At 42.6% G+C, this 16,496-nt stretch overlaps 1 protein-coding gene across 1 annotated transcript; it reads right to left on the bottom strand.

Annotated features, from left to right (window-relative positions):
• Positions 1 to 977: 977 nt before the first annotated feature.
• Positions 978 to 15,977, bottom strand: LOC139300040 (ral guanine nucleotide dissociation stimulator-like 1). Its single transcript, XM_070923013.1, has 17 exons — positions 15,636 to 15,977; positions 12,552 to 12,841; positions 11,596 to 11,640; positions 11,276 to 11,475; positions 10,993 to 11,150; positions 10,658 to 10,906; positions 10,401 to 10,504; positions 9,959 to 10,043; positions 8,323 to 8,394; positions 7,573 to 7,659; positions 6,878 to 6,910; positions 6,389 to 6,510; positions 5,206 to 5,295; positions 4,818 to 4,947; positions 3,902 to 4,240; positions 2,953 to 3,067; positions 978 to 2,845 (listed from the first exon to the last, which is right to left on the bottom strand). The coding sequence occupies exons 1-17, from the start codon at positions 15,657 to 15,659 to the stop codon at positions 2,706 to 2,708; spliced, it is 2,283 nt and encodes a 760-aa protein (XP_070779114.1). The 5' UTR covers positions 15,660 to 15,977; the 3' UTR covers positions 978 to 2,705.
• Between the last annotated feature and the right edge of the window lie 519 nt (positions 15,978 to 16,496).

Consider the following 16,496-nt stretch of genomic DNA (forward strand, 5'->3'; position numbering starts at 1 on the left):
AGCAGTCGCGCACACTGTGGCGTACCGCGCACGAGGGACTGCAGGGGTCACTGACGTCACGCGAAGCGGGAAAAGGTAACCGGAAATGAAAACGTTCCATTAAGCATTTGTTGTTCTGTTTGAAACTGTGATTCATCTTCCTATTATATTTGCCAGTTGTTGTTTTTTTTTTTTTTAAATTGATTAAGCTACTTTAATTTTTGATGAAATATATAATAGTTTGAATGCATTTTCAACTTGTGATATTCAGTAATAGGTTATTTAATTCATAAGCAAGAAAATCTTTAAAGCTGCTGTTTATTAATAAAATAGACCTTAAATTCCAAATACAAGCTGTGAGATCCATCGAAAACAATGTGGTGGTTGAAAGACCTGGGAAAAAGCTAGTAAGTTAACCTTGAGATACAATATTTAACCAGAAGAACACACAATTTTTTAACGCTTTTAATGATTGCTTCTGCTTATCAACCATGCACTTTCTATATGTACACCCTGCCATCTGTATTTCAGTTACTCATTTCTTTTATTATAGGTTTTATTTTTTGTACTTTTTGCTTTCATTCTTATTGGAATATACCTTTGATGCTCCACTTTGCCTGTATTTGAGGTTCAATAAAAAAAAAAGAAGACATTTAGTCCAATAGCACACCACATACATTTTCTATTACATTATAGAATAATTAATTGTTTTGTAACAATTCATGTTGACTTTCATTTGGGAGAATATCTTGGTCTTGATACACATCTTCAGCTCTTATATGACTGGGGGAAAAAATCACATTGTTCACGTGACAATGACTCCACATCAAAAAAGGGATAGAAAAACCTTATTCTTGCCCCGCAAACACTCCTTCCAAAGATAATGTTGATATTAATTTTAGGTTATATTTTAGCTTTGAAGTCAGCAACTTTATAACAAAGCGTAACCACTTTACCCACAATACATTAGGCTTACTAGCAGAAATCAATCAGACAAATAGGACTGAAAAAGTGTTTATTAGGACGTTGTTCATTTTTTTTCTCTTTTATTTCTCTCCGTTCTACAACTGTAACATTCGCTTCATTAATCACAAGAGTGAACAAAAAGCCTTTTTTTATAAGGCAAGAAACCCCATCCATCCACGTCTCAACTGCTAAGAAAGTGTGAGGAGAAGTAAGCTTCTGAGGGAGTGATGACTGTTTCAAAGCCTCAGATCTGTAGAGACCCTGCAGGTAGAGGAGGGCAACGAGACGTTTGTTCCTTTCCTCGACAGCCATCTATGTCCTTGAGCAAAGCTCTCAACTCCCTGACACTCCAAGGGGACTTCCTCTTTGCAAACACTCCCTGCAGCTTTAACTGTAAGAAAATATGATCATGATCAACTATCTCAGTAAAGTCACGGCGTCAGTTGGCGTCATTGAAATGATTACATCTGAACTCCTCGTTAGGCTTTAAATCAAAGCCACTTAAGCACTTAAGCACCAGTTACATCCAGGCATTACAAGTCAGAGCCTTATTTGTTAAATACAATTTAAGTTAAAAAAAAAAACTTTCATTAACATTTGAAATATTCTCAAATATTCATTTCTAAAATTACAACCTCAGCAATCAAAACTGTTTCAGAATAAACCTTGTTTTGATTTTTTTTTTTTTTAAATAATGTTCCAACCAGTCCAGAGACAACTTAAAGCCACCTAGTGAGTCGCCACAATGTGTTAATCAAATGAAGGTGCAATCGACAGTAGGATCAAAGTGAACCACAGTGGAACCAGAGTGAAAATAAATACAAAACATTTGCAAAAATCTAAACTTACTTAGTCGCACACACACAACAGTTCACCCTTATTGTTGTCTTATCTAGATACAGTAGCCATTTGCACATCCCGTCCCGTCCATCAAAGTCTCTGCTGTCATGGTTACCCAGGCTCAAGAATGCCATCCTTCCAGTCGGGGCAGCAAGCCGCACACAATGAGTATCACAGCAACGCCGGAGGAGTCGGACCGAGACTCGCCGGGTACACAGCGATCCCTGCTGAGAATGTCCCCACCCACTCCTCAGATGGCACTGGCACGGCAACACAGAGGCACGCCGGGATATCTCATCTCGAGTGGCTGACAGCCTGCTGAGGGCCCCCCAGGAGTTCATTACCGACTGTACGCCCTTCACACAGCATCTGACCCCCATTCCCTTTATAAAACACACAGGTTATTAATGGCACCCAGCTGCGATGGGAAATGGCCAGGCATTTCTCAATGTTCATGTATAAATAGGTCACTGGTGGAGACACGTGTTGCTCTCTGGGTGTGTTTCTGCCCATACAGTTATTGGAAGTGACATCTAGTCTTAACTTAAAACCACGTGAGCATTATCAACACACCTACTGGAACAGTCAAGGAATGGGTTCATTTTTCTTCTTTTTTGTAGGATTCATACCATGTTTATTCCAACAGGAAATAAAAGCACGTCTGACCCAGATGTTTTTTTTAAGCTCCCTCAGTTCCTGTTGTTGAGGCGAGCATTCTTCGTCATAAAGTGCTTTTGCATCGCCGTCATTTACCATAAAAACTTCACATTTTTACTACTTTTTTAAAAAAAGGATGGACCATCTTGGAGAACATACTTTTCTTGTAAAACAACGTTTAAAAATAAAGACCGCTTCCCCCCCCGGGAGCGTCCCATGACCTCAGTTCATCTTCCGAGTGCAGAATTTGTAGACAAGAGGTGCTACTTTGTGTGCCGTCCGAGACTTGACGTGGCTCTCAGTGGTTTCTTCTGGCCTTTGGGGAACTGGCGCAAAACAAAGTCATAGTTTGCCGTCGTGGACATGGCATAGAAGACGTTTGCTTTGTCTGGTATGAGCAACTCTGAAAACAGAAAAACAAGATAGATGGTCAAAAAGGGGTGTTTTCCCTTTTCCCCCTCCAGCACTGTTTCAACAGCTCTTTTGATAGCAGAGTCATTCTGCTCTGACCTCTTTCCTGGGAGATGACCTGCGTCAGGGTGAAGTCCCGCCAGTTCATGTGCTCCAGGTGATGCTTCTCCAGTGCCCTTTGAATCACCTGCGCAGTTTTGTCCTGGCTGGTCAACTATGAAAGACAAAGAATTAGAAGTGCTATTAAAAAGCACACTTTAATGAATCAATCAGGAAATCAAAAAAAAAAAATCAGCAACCATTCTTATAATCGATTAATCAATCCAGCCATTTTTCAACACCTCGGTCCATTCTCTGGTTGCAGTTTCTCCAATGGGAGGATATTGGCTGCTTTTCTCTGTTGGATGACGTTGTAAACTGAATACGAGTGTCGGCTGGACAAAAAAGCTTTTTGACGCCATCGACTCTGAGAATTTCTTGCACAATTTTCATAGACTAAACAATTAATAAATAAAAATAAATAAAATTGGCAGATTAATCGAAAATGAAAATAATCATTAGTCGCAGCCCTATTGAAAATGTTAAAAAAGGGCCGAAGTATTATCACCAAAAAGTATCAAAAGTATATGATGTTACTACATTATTGCTATGTGTAGGTATTTTACTGTTGTTGTTTGTGGAGATGAAGGTACATGTAACTACCTAACATACATATTTTATAAGCTCCTCACATGTTGTGAATGTACAATCTCAATTTGTTCAATAATTAGCAACAATCGCAGTCAGGTAAATGTAGCGGAGCAAAACGTGCAATATTTCGAGAATAAAGTAGCATGACATGGATATAAACTCAGGTAAAGTAAAGGTCAAATATAGACTCAAGTACAAGTACCTCAGATTTTAAGCACAGCACTTGAGTACATGTAGTCCACCACTATAGTAGCGTATATACAGTACAACACAGAAAGAATTAACTCTGTCATACTAAATTTCTATCTTTGGATATGAAAAGCAATATTTTGAAATCAGTAGTTGAGGACAAACTCACCAGGATGCTTTTGTACATGTTGCCGTTGTTCTGGCCCAGGTCCACGCTCACCCTGACGATGCAGGAGTCAGCCACCTGACGATTGTACACAGGCAGGGAGGTCATGGACACGGAGCGTTTGTGGTGGGAGGCCGGAGCGGGCTTCGGCCGAGCGCCGCCGCCGCCGTCGCCGCCGGGCGTGGCAGGAGAGTAGAGATCCTTCCGGCGGACAGAGGAGGAGCTGGAAGGGGTGGGGGAGTCCGGAGAGGAAGTCGCGGAGGAGCAGGGGGAGGACGAGGAAGACGAGGATGAGGAGGAAGAGAAGGCCTCCGACACATTGTTGCAAGAGCTGTGAAAGGACTGCAGAGGAGACGGGAGGAGGGTGAGTGTCACTGGAGATGGGTTCATAGCATTTGTAGTGTTTCAGCATTGATTGCTCCGCAGAGAAGAAGTGAGCTATTGAGCCGCGGTGCAGCAGTGAGAACTGTGCGCCGTTCAACAAACCCTACTCCAGCTCAGCTGAGGACCTGCACCATTGAAACTCCACTCGTTGAGGGCTCGCTCTAGTTTCGATGGCCCTTTAAAGGGGATCTTTTGTGAAGGGACATTATGTAAGATTCCCAGTTTGAAAAGCCATTCAGTGTATTTTACTTCTCATTAGAAATGCTTCGGGGGTTGTTTGACTACTTAAAACAGGACGCTTGTTTGTGAAGTGTAAATAATGGTTGTTGTGCTGAACACAGACACACATTAGATGAAGGCCCGGCATGACAAAGCGTTCAACAAAGACACCACTGTTAGCACAGTTGAGGACAAAGGATAGAGAGAGAACAAGGCTAAGAGACAATGAGGCAGATACGCGCGCACACACACACACACACACACACACACACACACACACACACACACAGACACACACAAACAAACAGCTGTTTACCTGCAGTCGGATGGAACAGGCGGAGTTTGGGGAGGAGAGATCCTCCATCTCAGATCCACTGGATCCAGAAGACGTCACGCTGATCTGGTCAGCAGGGAGTTTTTTCGATCCATCGCTCGCTGTCAGGAGACTGAAGACAGTGTTCAAACTTGAGCTTGTCTCAAAGAAGCCGTTAAAAAAACTAATTTTTACATGCAACTATAATATTACAGAATTTGTATCGACACTGCATACAACAAATCACACTCAAAAACAATTGATTGCTTTCATGTTGTGGTAAAAAAAAAAAGGGGAGGGGGGGGTATTCACAGTGACTTCAGTGTTTAGGTGTTGTCTGTGTGCACAGTAAGATGTGTATGTACTGTGTGTCTTTGAGCATGATACTCACGAGGACAGCTTCTTTGTGAGTGTGCGGTGGCTCCAGGGAGTTGGCGAACACAAGTCCACTGGAGGCTCCAGCCGTCTCGACAACTCGTAGCTGTGAGAAAAGCATAAATGAGTGCTGCACCGGATTTCCAGTGCAGTGGAGAACTTTGTTCTTGTTACTGCTTCGTCAGTCCACAGGCATTTAACCACAGGATTAGTTGTAGTTACCTCAACCCAATTGAGCCGTCTCTGGCGCTCTGTTCAAGTACCCAGGGCCCAGGCTGCACTGCGGTTTTCAAAACCAGGCCAGCTCTTGGTATGTGGTAAATGCAGGGTGTTGCTGCTAATACTGGTAATAATAACTCAACAAAGATACATTTTAATAATTGAATCTTTTGTTTTAAGTCATGGACATTGGCCACGACACTGATCAATGGAAGCAGTGCAACTTCTACCTAAAGGGTGTGTCCACATTGAAGTGTATAGGAAATACTCTTTTTTTTTTTGTTTTGTTTTTTTGTTTTTTAGTGCCGAAAGGAACTAAGAATTTGCTATTGTTTTTTTCTTGGTGGGACCATTAAAAGGTTTAAAGAGATAATGCACAAGATGCCTTTATTATGCTGCCATGGTTATCCTTTTTTGCTTGTTTGTTTTTGGTATTTTCTGCAGGTAGCAGACTTCTCGTCATCTGTTCAGCGGCCACAGCTGATCATTTTTCTCCTCAGTTCCAAACACACCTCTTTTGCATACATTTTTTGTAGTTTGCGTAACAGAAATCTCCCCAACATCTGGCGTTGGGAGCTGCATTATTGCTAGAGTTAAGTTATATGTAGCTAATTATTGCATTATAAATGTCAAACAAGTGGTTTCTTTATGGCGAGGCAGTGACAGGGTTACACCCACGTCTCCACTGATAACAAGACCTGATTAACTGACCAGATTCCATTACTCAGTATGACGGGACATTTTGATAGATTATTGTGCATACTGCACCTAACGACATATTTTTGGAGTGGTATGTTAGTATTAGAGCAACACACCTTTCTTTGTCCACATGGAGAGTGAACTTTAATGACAGAAGAAGAATTTTTACAATGCGTATTTCAGATTATGTAACTGATCTTTTATTGGGCTTTCCTTTGCTTGTGATCCAATCACAGGTCACGTCATGTGGAGGGGTGAATAAAACGCTTTCTTCAGCTCACCTCTCCTGGTCAGTGAGCAGCTTGTGTCTCTGCAGCCAGGCAGCGATTCTGGGGTGATGGGGCAGGTTGTACTGGGAAGAGGACGCCTGCAGCACACGGATCTGCGACAGAACCTCAAACTCCTGTAGGGAGACCGAAATGCGGGTGGATAAACAGAGGTGCAAAACATGTCTGGGGCAACATGATGGTATTTCGAACAGTTACAAAGCTGGAGTAAAGTGCTCCTTAAAGAGATAGAGGTAAATGTTTAAAGAGGATAACCAAAAGGTCTCCAGCTTTCAGCGTGTCATGGACTAAAAAAAAAATGTCCCTCTCTCCGTTTACTTTGACAATGCAAATACACAGAACACGCCCACCCACACAAGCGTGTAGTGCTGACACAATGTTATGTGGACACCTTTGTACTTTGTTTTTGACTACTGTGGGGGAAAAAAAAGAATAAAGAAAAAGGGGAATACATAAAAGATGACACAAAGAGGAACCACTTACCCTCCTCCTCTTCTCAAAGTTTATGAGTCCACCCTGTCAAAGGGGTAGATTGTTAGTACAGCACTTATTTATTGCACATATGAGTGATTAACTGGATCAAGAAATTAACAAAAACACTACGGTAACACTATATTCTGACATCCCCTATTTGGCATTTATAAGCAGTATGAACATTATTAATACATTTTGTCAATGTAGCCATTAACAACTATAATACCTCCTGTGAATCATCCGTAACTGGTGTATAAAAAGCTGAATCATGTATCACTGGCAAAATAATATAACACAGTTGTAATCATGATCATGAATATGTCTCCGTATTTAATATGAGAAGGATATATTGCGTCTTTATATATTTTTTGGGTAGTTAAATCTATTATTCTATTGTTCATCACCAATTTATAAAATGATCACATGTTTTGTTTGTAAAATCTTAACCTGAAAAATACAGATTTCTTTTCGTTCTCTGCATTTGTGTGTGTATAAAAATAAATAAAACAAAAAGTAAAATAAACTAGAAGTGTTACTACTAATACTGCTTATGAATGCTAAAAAAAAAAAAAGGGGGGAATTTAAGTATTACCCACTGCTATGTCCTGGAGTAAAACACATAACATGATGCGATATTTTGCTGTGCAGTATATTCTTAACCATTGAATGTTAACACGGTGAAACATTAAGCTTACATTACGTACGTCCACCGTGTCTGGCAGAGCAGTGTCCAGCATGGTGAGGACGGTCAGATAGGTGCCCAGGTAAGGAACCACTCCACTGGAGGTACTCTGCAGAGAGACGCGTCAACACACTGCCCATTAGGGTTACAGCAGTGGTGTCCTGTGTCACTGTATCTGGTTATTCGTGTCTTTTAAATACAGTCATTACATTTTTTTTTTTGTTTTTTTGACTGAATGGGTTGAGATCGGACGACGTTCACACAAGGAAAGTCCCAATTAGCAGCACTGTGGGTTCACGTTACAGTCCAGGAGAATGTGCATATGACTCATCAAAGACCCCGGTCTAGTCTATTATTACGGTCCTATAATCCTGGTGATGTGAGGCCGTTTGAAATGTGTTCAACACCGAGCCAGCTAAAGATAGGTTTGGTTCTCTCCCATGCCAGAGATACTCCACCCACGCTGAGGGAAATCAGCTCTCTTGTGGCTTTTAGTGTTGTATAATAAAAAGGGAGGAGATTTTGCATGTGTCTTTATGAAAAGCTGAAACTAAACCCTGCCTCTGGTAAAATTATAACCCCAAGACAATTTCACATGAAAAATGATCACATTTTGCAACATGTCTACTGTGAAACAGCAGATTTGTTGCAGCAGGAAAGGAAGGTTGCTGCTCAGTGTTTGGGTTGCACTCGAGCACGGTGATATATGGCTCTGGGCTTCTTCTCGTGTCAAAACGTCTCGCTCATTTTCCCAGCCTGAGGTATGGCTTACCATCTGTCTGGGGATCGGACTCCGCTTGGATATCTTTGGAGAAATGTTATCCACGGTCGCTTGGCCTCCGTCCTGTCAAAGTAGGTCAGACGGAGCCATATTCAGTTGAAGGTTATGGGCACATACATCGGCCCATTATCAGAAATAAGTGATTCAATTTTTTTTTTTTAAAAATCAATTATATGCATGAAAACAAGCACATACAAGTAAACTGGCTTATGAAGCAAGTTCTTCAATACAAGAATGAGATATATTGTACATTAACTTGGATGTCGTGTTTAATAATTATGTTGTGAAAGGGAGGGAGGCCACACCAAGCCTTCTCTCTAAGGTCTTTGAGGGCAATATCTGTCTAAAAGAACAGCAGTTAGGCTTTAAGTAAATGTATAAGTTGCTGTGTGAGACGAAGAAGTTAACAAAAGTGAGACATGTAAAATGATTTCCCAGTGAAGAATCTCTTTGAGTGTTATTGTGACTACTAATGCAAGTTGCTCGGTTGTTGCGTACTTGAGAGTGCTGGCGTGTCTATGATCTACTGACTTCAGAGTCCTTTTCACTGTAACTAGACACAAGTCGCCTCTGACGCAGTTGCTTAAAGGAGGCTTCATAAAAGAAAAAGGGAACACAATGTGCTGGAGGCCTCTAGTTTCCCATTAACACTCTGTTAAACATTTCTGTAAATATTTACTCAAAAAAATGAATCATTTTAATGATTCAAAAGAGAAACCCATGTACGCCGAGCGCTCAGGAAGACGATCATTTCCAAACACGTTTCTCAATATGTGAAACATTCTTTCTACTATGTCCTGTGTTGTGTTTATTGTCACAAATGTTTCTATATTAAAGACCCTATGTGTAATTCCAGTATTGTGTCTTCTGCTGAAAACTGACCCAATACGGGTTCTATTAGTGATACATTAGTTAATTAGCCCTCAGTTCAGATCACTTATGTGACACCCCCCCCCCCCCCCCCCCCCCCCGATCTCAAATTGACTGTGGGGACTGACAGTATGTAACAGCTGCAGTGGGTTGCCTTGTTTGCACTGGTAAACATTAACCCTTAGACTCATAAGTAGGTCAAAAATGAACTGTATGCTTTTTCTATGAGAAATCAAAGGAATGTTTCTTCCTTAATAGTTACTTTGGTCAGGTATATACACCGATTACGATTATGTTAAAGAATATCTGCTATTAGAATCCAGTTACCCATAACCATGTAGCTTAATAGCTAATGAGCATAACTTAAAGAAGAGAATTATCTGAGAGAATCTGCTATTACGTTCAAATGACTCTGCTATAGTTATAACTAACTAACATTAGCTTGTTAGCTAACATTACTGTGCTTGTTGGCATAAATGAGTTAGCTTAGCAGCTAGTAGAGAGAGAGATAGAGAAACAGACTCATGTTTGCAAGTTTGATAATTTGATGATGATGATGATGATGATGATGAGCTTGTGTAGAATACAAATTAAGTTTTTGAGAAACATTATGAGGATGGTATGTATTTATTATCAACAAAAACCCTTGATTCTAACACTGGTCATTTTTGACCCACTTATAGGTTCCAACAGCCGATGCGTCGCACAGTCAACACTGTAAACGCTGAGGTAAAGCTAGCCTGTTTTTCCTTCTCACCTCCACCAGCAGCTCTCTGTTGGTCAGAACACAGTTCTCATCAGGGAAGGTTTCCCAGAGGTTATCAAACGTGGCCATGCTATCCCTACAAAAAAAAAAAAAAAAAGAACAATACGTGGTAAATATGAAGCTATTTAGTCCAAAACCAGATACTTAACTTGGTCCGTGACCAGGTGTTTACACCATAAAGAGAACAGCATGAAGTTATGCTTCAGTTATCCTTGACATTATAATGTCTTACTGCACTGTTCATGACCTGACATCGTATATGGGTCATCCAAAAGCGAGACGTTTGCTGACTTGCTCCGTCAGTGACATTGAATTGCACTTGATGAGGGTTCAATGTCCTCATTAAGGGACAATTATGTAAAACACATTATAAACACAACCACAGAGACGGATAAAAGTTGTGGCCTTTGAAATGGCCATAACCCAACCCTACCTGCTAACAGCAGCCCAGGTCTTTCTCAGCCTGTAAACTGCATTAGACTGAAGGGCCGACAGGATCGCCCTGAGAGAGGAGAAGTTCTTCAGCCGACGACAATCCTGCGGAAGAAGCAACTTGCATTCAGCAGATTCACTTCATTTCTAATCAAATAGCAATATCATGTGTATCTTTTATAAAAGGGTTAGAAATGAAGTCCATGAAGTCTTGTCTAATACAAACAGACATACAGTCTACAGGCACTTTTGACTGACCTGTGCTACTCTGATCCACTTCTCTATGATGCGGGCCCTTTGAGCTGGTGTAGTGGGAGGCCGGCGGGAGGAAGTGGGACTGGAGGTGGCGTCTGTCGGCGGGCAGAGCAGGGTCATGATGACCTGGTTGGTGACGGCGTTGAACTGCGCAATGGTGGCTCGGATGGTGGGAGACATGTTTTCCTTCTTGTCTCTTTGCGACCACACACAGCCCAGACACTGGTAAGGCACCACTTTGACCAACAGAGCCTTGAAACGCCATGAAAACCAATCATCAGCCGTTTAATCGTCAATATGAAACAATACGAATGTGGAACATAAAATATATCACATACAGAGTCCATTCGGGTGAGCTGTTCGGCAATGGCTGCAGCGGAGAAATCCATGATGCCCCCTTGATCCAGAGGGTTTTCACACCCTGAATCCTCATCACCAGAACCCTCCTCATCTTGCTCCGGATCTGCCTGGGCAGGACTGACATTTGTCTCAGCTTCTGAGGAAGCACACAGAGCAGGAGTCAGGAAAAAGGGAGGTTTTTCCACATTGTCGACAGCTAGCATGATGGTGTGGCACGTGGACAAAGGCCTTGTCACTTTCGGTCATGTTGCGGAGGATCACCTTCTTTCTGCAGCCTCTTGAGCAGCGCCTCAGCTTGCGCAGCCAGCGAGCAGAAGTTGGGCTGGCTGCGCATGTTGTCATGAACTGCAGAGCTGATCCTCAGGTGATCCAACAGCAGCCTGAGTGCCGCGTGCAGCGGAGGATCCCTGAAGTCCTCGCTGTACTCATCCAACCATGTCTGGACAAAGGCCAACAGAGGGCTGAGGGGGGGCAGTGGAAGAATCATTACAGTTTAACTATTCAAACGACACTTTAAGCCAGAGTGACACTAGAAAATAACCGCATAAGGGCTCAAGCTCACTGAAAAGTCATTCACTTACCTGCTGTAGCATTCGCTGTTGTCCAGATCTAAGGCAGCATTGTCTCTAGAGGGGAAAAAAAAGACTTAGCTATACTCTTCAGGCTGTTTTTTGTACATTTTGTCATAATAAATATTTGTTCCTGACATGCAGCTATCCTAAACCCGACCTCGATTCATGCCACCTAGTCTAAAACCGCTCTGTGCATAATTGTTGTTGTTGAAAGCCTCAAGATAATGAGCACCTGCCAGGTACTTATTATTACATCAAAGCTGGCAGGAGACGGTTGCTTTGTCAGGGAAACACTGTATAAAAAGACCCTGACGCAACACGGTGACTTTGTTTTCCCAGAATCAACCACGAAAGAGACGGTTCTTCACCTGCGGCTCTTCATCGTGTTTAAAAAGGAGCCTGCACGATCTGATCAGGAGTAGGTAACCAGAGAAAGAGGCTAAAACATGCTACGACGTTAGCATTTGCAGTGGCTGAAAGAGAAACAGAAACCCAAAGTAGGGAGAAACTGAATGGACATTTGAATTTGAATGTGAATGAGGGGGAACTGAAAAGAAAAGTCTGACTAAGATAACCATGGAAAAGGAATAATTCGACATTTAGGGAAATACGCCTATTCTCTTTCTTGCGGAGAGTTAAACTAGAAGAGTGATACCACTCTCACCTCTGTATGCTAAATATGAAGCTATCACCAGCAGCCAGTTAGCTAAGCATAAAGACTGGAAACAGGGGGAAACTGCTAGCCTGGAAGCTAGCCTTTTACACTTCAATTATTGTACAGACAAACAAATCATGAGATATAACGTGTTAATTGGTGAGCTTTGGAGGTGCTGGCAGGCAGATTTTCAGTCTTTGTGCTAAGCTAACTGGCTGCTGGCAGTCGCTTCATTTTGACCGTACAGACATGAGAGCGGTGTCAGTCTTCTCACTCTCGGTACATGGTACAAAAAAAAAAGTGACTGTACCTCAGGAAGAGCAGCTCTATGAGCTTTGAGGTACCCGTGAAGGTTCTGTATGTGGAGAGGAAGATCCTGCCGTAGTCCTGCTCCTGGCAGTCGGGGTCGAGGAGGTGATTCACAAGCAGGTCCAGGGTCGCAGCCTTCAGACGCCGCACCTTGCAGGTTCGGTACTGGACAAAGGCGCAGCATGGACTCGCCTCACCCAGGCTGGGGGAGGAGGGGACGGGCTCCCGACGCAGGGTCACCCCATAAACTGCGCCGTCCTCGAACTCCTCACCCCACTCTTGCACTGGGTTCTAGGGATGGTAGAGGAAAATAATGTTTACAGTTTACACCAACACACACACACACACGAGGGAGTGGCTACCACCCAGTGCCCTGCTGCTCGTTTCTCGAAAATATACAGGTACGGGTCAAATACACAGAAGTATATCTAGTAGTGTTACTGGTCACAACATCAGGGTCAGGCTGGACAGTGAGGAGGTAAAAATAGCAGCATGCCACTATGGCCAACAGCCAGGTGAACCTACACGCACAAACGTGACACAACACCACTGAGACTCATACTGAGCCCACATGAACCACAGCAACTACATAATATATGCTTACACTTTGCTGACCATCATGCCAAGCCTACAATGACCGCACAAACAGGTTAGCGTGCAATGGTAATAATTATCAGATGTTTGTCCACTTAACATGCAGGTGTTTGCCAGTGTTTAGTTTTTATTTCCACAATTTCCCTGCAACACAGCAACCAGAAATTTCCCAGAATTTTGTAGGTTCACATGAATGTTTACGGACAAATACAGGATTATCGAAAGGTTAGTACATCAAAGCAAAACACCAAAACCTAAATGTCGAGAGAGCTCCCAGTTTCCATCCACCACCACTCATCCAGAAGAGCCTTGGTGGACAGTGTCATGATTTTGTTCAAACACACTGGTTTCTCATGACATATTCAGACAAGACGTCAGGCCTTGTTTGATCTCAGCGAGTGCGATCAATCGGTGTCTGAGCAGTTGCTCCTCCAGAATGCTCAACAGCACTTGACACGACACACACAGCGGTTCAAAGGAGCCACTAAACTAGACAATATGTGGTTTTTATTTTGATGTTATAAACTACCACCAATGAAGACTGAACGCCAACTGCATTGCGGAGGTCACGGCTCAAAAATCAAGGTAACAAAACTGAAATGGGTTCTCTTTCAAGGGGACATCTACCTCATCATCAGACACCTTTGTTTCTAGTCTGAGTGAAGCTCCAAAAGTAGTGGATCCTACATTTCCCATGATGCAACTTGGTAGCATCTTTCATAACATTCCCCCTGTTTGGTAAAACCACATCTTTTAAACTCCACACATGAAGTTTACAACACAGATCTTACAAAAATCTTAGTCTCCAAGCTCAAGCCAAAATAACCCTGATGACATCACCATGACATCATCAGGGTTTCTCAGGCCTTAGAAAGCTCCTCCAGAGAAACAGCAGACATCACACAGCTGTTGTCACGGGTTGAGTTATACTCCCTATAACCAGTGAACCAAACTTCATGTGTAAAATCACTTTAAGCGCCTACTGCCTTACATAACAACACCATGCGTCAACAACAGTTCTTGCATGACTCCTGTCTAATCCATCTGGTTCACATGCAAACGCTTCGCAAATCTACACAGAGGCCCTGGAACGAAAGCAAGCAGACATTCACGTGCGTCATGACCTTTTCGATCTCAATCATGGCGTTCAAAAAAATGTGAGCTTATAATTTTTTCGTAAAAAGCATGTCTGGACATTCAATATGGGAGTAATGCTTGCTGTGCGCAAGCATCATTGACCAAATACTGCAGTGGAGATGAAAGACACTGCCTGTGCTCATAATAATGATTTAAATGCAATCATCCACATGAGAGGACTCGCATCCTCTTATGTAAATGATTATTTAAATTTCTTTAAGAAAAAAGACAAATGTGTCACATCTGTGTTTGCTTGTGCTCACCAGTATCACACAAACCCCATTGTCCCTCACAGAAACTAGGATCGTTTGTTAGCTGCACTGACGGGAAACTGTGCATTGTGTCCAAGTCTGGGTGAGCGATGGTGGTACTAAGCTCTGCTAACAGCCAGACATAAATCAGCATTTCATATGAACGAAAACCCTGATCATGGAGCAGCAGGAGGACTCGCCTGTCCTGAGTGACAGCGACTCAAACGCAGTTATAGACTTGATCCGTCGCAGCCTCCGTTTGAGCCTCTCATGTATTACTGTCACATTTGAGTCACAGAGCTGAGCATCTCATTCTCTGAAAAATAAACACGGCAGTCTTTGAAAAAGGACTGAAAGAGGTTGAAAGAAGGTCGTTTAGGAACGCTCGTGTCTGCCGTCCCACAACACAGACTTTTAGGCCGTTTCTCAAGTTTCTCTTTTTCTTAATCCAAGCAAAGATACTAGCTGACATACAGCACGCACCAAAATGAAACAGCAGTTATATTGATGTTTCTTTCCAAGATTGTATAGAGTTGAGTTTTACAACAACAACAAAAAGGCAGGAGGTATGTAACCTATAACAACCTAGATTGGGAAATGTCATTGTTAAGAATCTTGTGTTTCTGAAAGAACCTCTGGGTTTTTCCAAACACTGCCGGGTACTTCTTTGTCAGAAAAAACTTGATGCTCAACTCTGTGACTCCAATATAATGTTGATACACGGGAGGCACAAACTGAAGCTAGACCTTTTTGCAGCTTCAGTACAGACAGCCTGTGGACTGCAGGTTCCTACTGATACATTGACTACAGGTAGGACACATTTACAGAGATTGTAAAAGGAAAAAAAAAGAAATTTAAAAATTCATTTACATATCAAGAGTAAGCATCAAGAGCCAGCTAATCTCCAACAAGGGATCTCTCCACATATCAATGAGAACAAAAACATATTTGCATGTACTTACATGACAGAGAGTGCTCCCTGACAAGCCCTGGTTGGCTCTATGGAACTACATGACACTATCAACACTGGTCAGACTCTGCTGTTTCGCTGATTTCATGTATGGATCAGTTCATTCATAGCTCACGTCAAACATTTGTCTTACCATTGTCAACTCCCATTTCCCCATGTCGCCAGGCCGCCTAGGGAGCGCTGCTCTCCATCTTGACAGGAATTGCTGGACTGAAAATCAACTTCCACCTTGCGAGACAAGCAAGTTTAGGGCTGCATCTCGATATAATAAAGGCGTTTTATTTGTATTCTCTTGTTTGGGACTACATTAACGCGGCTGTATTACAATTACAAAGACGAGTTTGACTGTAAAGTCTTCGCTACATTTTATGCCTGCATAGAAATGTGGAGGGCCGCTCCCGTGTGACGCTCTATGTTTTCTCTCCGTGCAGTGAAATGATTATTATTAGTATTAATCCGCCGGAGCCCGCTGGGAGGCTTCCTCTGTGACTGTGGACAGTCTGACTGAAACTCACTGGGCTTTATAGTGGGAGGCGACTCTCTGCTGCAAGTGTTAGCAAGTGTAGGAGGAGTGAGAGGAGGTGTGTCTGTGTGTGCGCTTGTCTTTTTTAGCAAGAGTTTGCTTTCTTGCCAAGAGTTGGATGAGACCAACCAATACCGCTCTCATATTTATATAGCTACAGCCAGAAGGTGGCTAGCGTAGCTTAGCTTGAAGACTGGAAACTGGGGGGAAAACAGTTAGCCTGGCTCTGTCCAAAGTTAACAAACTCTACTTAGGCGCACTAATTAACATGTTACATCTCGTTTGCTTAATTTGTACAAAAGCAAGGGCAGAAATGTCACATTGTGAATTATGTCTTGGCCAAGAGCAATGACTCCCCGGAGTCTTGTCGCTGCCACGAGGCAACCAGCGGAGGTTAGCTTTTTTTTTTTGCCAAGCTATGCTAACCGGCTGCTAGCTGTAGCTTCATATTTAGCGTACAGACATGAGAGT

The sequence above is a fragment of the Enoplosus armatus genome, chromosome 17 (genome assembly GCF_043641665.1).
Source record: "Enoplosus armatus isolate fEnoArm2 chromosome 17, fEnoArm2.hap1, whole genome shotgun sequence".
NCBI lineage: Eukaryota > Metazoa > Chordata > Actinopteri > Centrarchiformes > Enoplosidae > Enoplosus > Enoplosus armatus.

Bases quoted from the DNA above. Each gene is read 5' to 3' on its own strand.
- LOC139300040 (XM_070923013.1), bottom strand. From the start codon at position 15,659: ATGGGGAAATGGGAGTTGACAATG. The intron at 10,907-10,992 runs GTATGTGATATA...TGGCGTTTCAAG, and splicing joins AGCTCACCCGAATGGACTCT to GCTCTGTTGGTCAAAGTGGT. The intron at 5,296-6,388 runs GTGAGCTGAAGA...CTTTTCTCACAG, and splicing joins CTGCTCACTGACCAGGAGAG to CTACGAGTTGTCGAGACGGC.